Below are 7500 nucleotides of genomic sequence, written 5' to 3'. Positions count from 1 at the left end.
TCCTGTTGTCTAGATGGCAGTCTCGAACCAGTCTCTTCCACTTTTTTTCCCCATGGCGACAATGGGAGGAAAAAGGAGCCTTCGCTCAGGATACTTCTCCTTGACAATAGACCATCGTGTCCTTACCTTCAGGATCATAACTAAGAGAGGCAGTGGTGGGAAACTCGTTCACATACGATCTACAACTGTTATTAAGGCACCTCCTTTCCCGTCGTTAGCCTGGGAGTCCGCCTTGGGCACTCCCGCTGCCTGCCGAGCAGGGAAACGCCCGAAGACGCGGCGCCATGACAATTTGTTGTTAACGGAGTAGATGTTTAGAGAGAAAATTGAAAATTTACTGTCAGACGCTCGAGCGCCCTCCACATAACCTGAAATTATTATTTCATGTCGTTGTTAGGGCAACAATGGCTAGGAAATGTACTAAAATGTGAAAAGAAAGTAAGTGCCGTGCAAAGACTTTATTCTTGTTCGTTAAACCCATCGTTTTCTGATGGACTCCTGGTTGAGTGCCACTCAAACAAAAAAAGAGTATTATGGTATTTTCCGTTTCAGGCAATTGATTGATTGACAGCCGGAAAACGACTAGTGAGGTTGTATTTCCAAAAATGGCTCACGAGAAAATGGATTGTGAGAAAACGAGTAACTGCACAAGAAAATTTAGTTAGGCAAAAAGTACATTTCTCAGAATCACCTGTTTTCGAATATTAAAAAATCGATTGTTTAGACAGTTTGCTAAGTGTTACATCAAAACGACTGACTTATCGATCTACTCAGTATCTCGGCATAAACTGATCCAGACTATAATTTTTAGCTTTTTATTTACAACGAAGAAGCTGCTTCTTCCTTATAAAACTTAATTCAAAACATTAGGTCGTCAGCAAACTTTTGACCGGTGATGAATTTACATAACAAAAACTCTTGGAACGGCTGTCACCTGTATCTCCTGAGAATGCAGCACGGAATTTTAAAATATTTATTATTGCCTCGAACGTTAATTTGTTTTGTTTGTAACACGAGTTTCGTTTCCAGAAAGACGGAAAAATTTCGTTTTCGTCCATGAACAGCATATTCTGAAAAATGAAGGGACATCTGCGCTACTTCGATGACCAAAAATCTACAACGCTATTGGTGAAGAAATAAAGTCATAAGAATTTTCAAACCAATCAACATCACGTTGCGGGGGAACATAAGAAGATGCTGTTTCCATGAACTTAATCTTCTGGGAAGTGAAACGTTAAAACCTGTAAGTCAAACAAAATGTGAACATCGTTTAGTTTTTTCTTGCGATAGGTGATCATTTTTGGCACAGGCGATGAAATCTGCTCACACTTCATGACCAAAGAGTCATGGCTGATCATTAACTGACTTCTTATTACCTTGGGTGCTTTCCCACGTGTACGTCACCACGCACTGGTTACTTCACAACCGAATTAACCGCCATCTTGGATCTATGGTCGTAGTAAGTTTGTAATTTTTTTACACGGAGGAGGCGGACAAATAATGGTCATGAAGAGGTCCTCTGATACAGAGACACTTGCAAAGCCGAAGCGAGTTCGTTCTCAAAGAGAATTCGAGGATAATGGTGTTCGAGACAGATTATCTTCTCCAGAGAGCGCACGGGATAGTGGTTCCCCGAACCGTCGAAGTTCTTCTTTGACGCGAAAGGTCGACACAAGGACGTATAAGCGCAGCTCTAATGTAAATATTCGAACCGAAAACAACTACCAGAACCAACGAAAAAGAACCGACAGGGACTTGGAGCCTCAGATTCGTCTCTCTAATCTTGCCAGTCATGTTGGAGATCACGCAATGAAACAAGACATATTCCACGAGTTCAAAAAGTTGATAGGCAATGTTGATATTACCGTGCACTTGTTCGGACGGGATGACGACCGTTATGGTGTTGTGTGCTTTCGAAGCTCTGACGATGCTCGGGAGGCAAAACGTGCTATTGAACGCCGAGGACGTCTTTCCCTTTTTGATCGACCAGTTCTTGTAGATTACGATTTTCCCGAAAGGACGTCCCGAAGGAGTTTTAGCCCACCTAACGAGTACCCGCCAAACTACAATCGATCGCTCTCTCCCACACGCCGAACTCCAAGAAATACACCGCAGTACGATGTTGATAGAAATCGGGGAGAAAATGATCGGAAAAATTTCAGAAGTACTGGAACATACGGCCAACAAAATCCTATTCGACCGACAGAGTACATTCCTCCCGAAGACGATCCAAAAGCCACACGAACCCTTTTTGTGGGAAACTTGGAAACGAGTATTTCCAGCCAAGAACTGCGTCGTTCTTTTGAGAGGTTCGGAGCTGTTTTGGACGTGGATATTAAACGCCCTGCTCGTGGTCAGGGAAACACCTACGCGTTTGTAAAGTTTGCGGATCTGGATGTCGCTGCTAAAGCTCGCGTGGAAATGCAAGGTGAAATTATCGGCCGCAACCGCGTGAAAATTGGTTACGGAAAGAGTCAACAAACAACTCGTCTGTGGGTCGGTGGTTTAGGCCAGTGGACGTCGATAGTTGAGTTAGAGCGCGAGTTTGATCGTTTTGGTGCAATTAGGCACATTGATTACGAAAAAGGCGACGATCATGCTTATATCTTGTACGATAGTTTAGATGCTGCATCAGTCGCTGCACGCGAAATGCGTGGATTTCCACTTGGTGGGCGCGATCGACGACTGAAGATTGATTTTGCCGATAAAGATCATTTACAAGACCCACGTCTTCGACAAGCTGCTAGCCCACCAAGGAATCGCATCAGCAACATCGATGGCAGAGTTGATGATGACTTGTTTCCAATCGACCACGGAGAAAGGACCTACGAAAGTGAACGAGTTTATGAGCGGAAGCGGGAACCGTCGCCGTATCACCGAGACTCGCACCCTGTAAGTGAAAGTGACTACAGGAACTGGCGTGAAGAAAGTAACAGCTTTAAGCATGATCTTGGTCGGCAGAATGATCTTCCTCCTCAAAGGTCATTTAACAGTTCAAACAATTGGCCAAGAGAGGAGCAAAACTTGCGAGTGGATGAATCTGAAAACTGGGAGAGGAGATCACAAGAGAGAAGTTCAAGGGGACAACAACGTTACAGGCAGAGGGCACCGCCTGAGGAGAATTATCAACCATTTGACCATTCTCCCCTTCCACCAAGGGAGGTTGACAACAACCGAACCAGGAAGCGAAGGCCACTTTCACCTTTACGGAACAAAGATTACAGGGAGAACAGTAGTCCTCCAAAACGCCGCCGGAGTCCAAGAACTAGATCTCCTTCTCCTAATCATTCCAACCATTCACGCCCAACATCACCCTCAGGTTCACTTCGCTCAAGTACTTTAGATGGACGGTTCAGCCGCATTAATGCTGGTAATGATGATGAGAAGAAAAAAAGTGTTGTGCTGGATAGCAATGACAGCCAAAATGTAACCAACAAGGAAGATTCTGATAAAGAGGTGCAGCCAAAGGAATTGACAAGACAAGAAAATGTAAATGCAGTTTCAGTGGGTACGGAAACCTTGCAAGACCTGGTCAAGAGATTTGCTGTTGCATGGCGTGGTGCACTTATTCTCAAGAGTAGTGCTTTTCCTGTGCGTATGCATTTTATCGGTGGAAATCCTGAAGTTGCTGATTCTTTGCTTCGTTCAGATGGATCTACCTCTTCACAGAATTCGATTTTACGAATTACTCAGCGTCTTCGTTTGGACCAGCCAAAACTGGAAGAGGTTACACGAAGGATTAACACCGCAGGAGCCAGTGGTCACTGTTTGTTGCTTGCTTTGCCTGGCATGCAAATGTCCCTACCTGAAGACCCAAATGCAGAGGAAGCTTTGCAACACAGACCACTAAGGAATCTTATGACGTATCTGAAGCAAAAACAAGCTGCTGCAGTTGTTAATCTTCCTGTAATGCCGGGAAACCCTGCAACTACAAAGGATGATGTTGGAGTTTTGCATGCATTTCCTCCATGTCAATTTTCACATGAGCATTTGGTTCGCATTGCGCCTCATTTGTCGCCTGAACCGTCGAAAGAAGATCATCTGGTAATTCTTGTCATCCGTGGGAGTGGCTGAAAAGGCTTCATGTTTTGTTTTGTTTCAGTGTTGCGTCATTTTTGGAGAACTGGCGAAAATATCTGCTTCATTAAAACTTGTGAATAACTCTTATCTTAATGAAAGAAATCTTCTCAAAAAGTCTCATCTCAATGTTATCTCTAAAGTTTGTTCAAGCTCTCATGGATTTATAATGTGTCGACGCCCTGTTTGAAAAGGTTATTGTATGTGCAGGATGAAGTAAAGCAAAGCAGAGGAAATAAGACAGCATTGTGTCATCTGTGGTCTCAATCTGTCTTCAATATTGTTGTATTGATGGCAGTATTTCATTTAAAGTATGGAACTGTGGACTCTAATTACATTTGTTGATTTATTCACTGGAGTGAAAATATTTCATTTGTGAATGGTTTGGCCGCATGAATATCGATTCTTTGATACAAAGAGTTTCAGCCAACAATATTTTGATGTTGATCGTTCTCAGTTTTTTTGTTGCAAGACGTACTTTGATGTTTGTTTGAAACCAATTTTTGAGGTTTAAACTATTCACAGTTGAAATTTTTTCCTGGTATTCCAGGCTGCTGAAGGGTTGCGCAGTTGGTGAAAAATATGTCGGACTTAGAGAGCAGTGTTTGGAAGCAAGTTGATTTTTTTCTTCTGTTAGACTAGTTTCATGTTTTTCCAAATAGCAAACATATAAATGTCAATACCAGTGAAAAATAGTAAAGTTGGTTAAAAAATGAGATTATGCTTTTCCAACTTGTGGTAACCCAAAGTTACAGATTCAGTCTCTTTGAAGCAGCAAGAAACAGAGCAAAAGTGTTCATCATGGTTATTTTAAACATGTTTAAAGGGCCAAGGAAGTTTCTTTTTATCATATTACACAAAGGCATTTAATTCCTACTTGACTATGAATGTCATGTTTCATTGCTAAGGAATGAAATTTACCCTTCATGCAGTCATAAAGGTTAAAGAAGTTTCAGTAGGTGTAGATTGTTATATTAAGTGTACATGTATTGGTATCATTTAATTGTCAGGTCAAAGTTCAGCCATGTCCTGTCAAACTCGCGTGGAGAGGTGTGTCCTCATTGCTTCATGTGCTCTTGGCATATTCACGTACTTTAAATTCCTGACTGTAACTTTAGATGGAGATACATTATTAAACTGATTATGAAAGGCATCAATGTCTGGTTCAGTTTGGATTTCCCATCAATTCACCTGGGAACACAGAGCTCTGAGGAACAGCATCAAATTGTTCCCTTTACACTCTACAAATTTGACTGCTGCATTATTGCGTAGTTGTCAAATGAAACCACTGGTGCTGTTCTTCTCACTTGTTGGAGGCATCGTAAGCAACACCTTGTTAGGGTGATACAGCTGTAGTGGAATTAATACTGTTTCACAGTTGTTTAACAAAATCATTGTGGATTCAACAGTTTCATCGAGCAATGGCGTCCACTATATTTGAATATTCATGTGCTATTGATAGCATGTCATGCAAGAGTTGACCGAAGTTGGTGATGATTTTTTTGGTGGATCATCATTAATAAGTTGCCTCTAATGTGCACCATTTATTCAATCATGGCACAGTCGAATGCATTTTACATCTTCAAGTTAAAATTTGAAGAGAGAATACGTAGGAATTGACTTTCAGCAAAACTGTTTTGAGACAAGATCCCGCATTTTTACCACATGTACTTCTTGCAGCAATTTTGTTAAGTACTCTGGCTGGTCCAGCAAATCAACAGTCTGCAGGGACAAAATCACTGGATTATCCTGTATCTCATCCACGATTATCTTGTGCAATTTATATATAATATTATATGAAAGAACCTGTTCCAGGGTTAAAAAATACATGGAGTTTAAAATGCCCATAAAATACCAGAAGAGCAACATGTGTACAGAGTATGTTTGTCAGTTTTGATACATAATTAATTTTGTGTTTTGTTATGGATATTGTTCTTGGAGTATTTGTTTCACTTTTGCTTCTTTTCGTTTCCCCAACTTTTATTTTTATTCCTTACAAGTTATGGAAGCCTATTGAATTTTGATAATCGTTAGTTGTTGTCCTTCAGTAGCATATTGATAGTGATTATTCAAGTTCGAGTGAGGCCTAGAAAACTTCACAGTAGTGTTAGGCCTCACTTGAACTTGGAATCATTACTATTGAATTGTGTCATTATCATTGGTTTGTGTTATCATTGACAAAGATGATACTGTCTCCTCAGGCAAGATCATAAGTGTTCCTCTTGAGATGGGTGAGCTCACTGATAGTAGTCCATTGCATACAGCCATGCTCTTTCCTGTTTGTGATAACTGGTCAGTGGTTACCAGTTGTTTGGGTCAGTACCTGGCATTTCAGGGTTTGTGCTACTCGTTAAAGTCCTTGAAAAGCCCTGGCATTAAATTATGGACTTCAAGGGTGCTTGAAAAGCCCTTGATAAAAAGGATTTCATGGGAGGCTGCTTAAAATTGTTGAGATTGCATCATGCTAAGTTAAAGATGAGGAATTACTCTAAGTGGATACTCAAGGAGCCAGTTTAAGAGGAAATTATCTTGTAAGTTTAACAGGTACACACACACACATATAAAAAATTGAATTTGCACGTGAAAAAAGAAAATCATGCCAAATTAAAGAGACATTCCAAAAAATGAGCCCAACTATTTGACTATTGGGGATAGATAAAATGCAAAAATTAAAATGCCTATGCGTGCAATATCAAGATAGGCTTTTTCAGCAAAGAAAACACTGAAACATGATGTATGGCATAGACATCTTACAAACATTCCTTGAAAACTCAATTTCTGGTTCTTGAAAACTCCTTGAATACTCCTGGAATTTCATAGACAAAATCCAGCACAAATCCTGCGTTTATAAATGACAAACTATTTTTTATGTTGCCTCCATCATAGCATCAATGGTTCTGTGTATCACCAAGTGAAAACATTCTCAAGTACTAGTGATCTCCGTTTTTTTGCCAGTCATTTTAACCTCTCATTAACTTTTATCTTGTCACTTTGCAATTATTATAAATGTTGAAACTTGAAAAAAGTGTCTTCAGCCAGGGAGTATTTTCAAATCCACAGGTTACCTACAGAAATATTAATACACTCTAATGACATTTATCTTTTTCTTGTAGACTTTTGAGAATATACATTTAAAAAAAATCCTCCAAATCAGATTGAAAAATACCCTAAAATCTTTGCTAAAAATTAATAATATTCAGTCTGCAGTTTCACCTCAGACCAGAGCAAAATGGTGTGGACTTGAATGTTGGTGAACAGTTACCCGACCTATGAATGAAAGTGAGGCTAGTGTTGACCTTGTTTTGATAGAAACGCCAATGCTTTTCTTATGTAAATTCAAACTAATTAGCATGAGAACAAAATCATTAACATAGGAAAAGCAGGGAGGTCTGTACCATAACAAGATCAACTCCAGCCTCACTT

The 7500-nt window shown here is 40.2% G+C and overlaps 2 protein-coding genes across 2 annotated transcripts in view; one reads left to right on the top strand and one right to left on the bottom strand.

The window, feature by feature from the left end:
• LOC137999996 (WD repeat-containing protein 82-like) overlaps positions 1-7500 on the bottom strand; it is a 169404-nt gene that overhangs the window by 133244 nt on the left and 28660 nt on the right. The gene's annotated exons all lie outside the window — the stretch shown is intronic.
• Positions 1067-5230, top strand: LOC137999989 (RNA-binding protein 15-like). Its single transcript, XM_068846048.1, has one exon. The coding sequence runs from the start codon at positions 1501-1503 to the stop codon at positions 4072-4074; it is 2574 nt and encodes an 857-aa protein (XP_068702149.1). The 5' UTR covers positions 1067-1500; the 3' UTR covers positions 4075-5230.

The sequence above is a fragment of the Montipora foliosa genome, chromosome 4 (genome assembly GCF_036669935.1).
Source record: "Montipora foliosa isolate CH-2021 chromosome 4, ASM3666993v2, whole genome shotgun sequence".
Taxonomy (NCBI): Eukaryota; Metazoa; Cnidaria; class Anthozoa; order Scleractinia; family Acroporidae; genus Montipora; species Montipora foliosa.
Note: the sequence above shows the minus strand (reverse complement) of the source record. Positions and strands in the feature narration are given on the sequence as shown.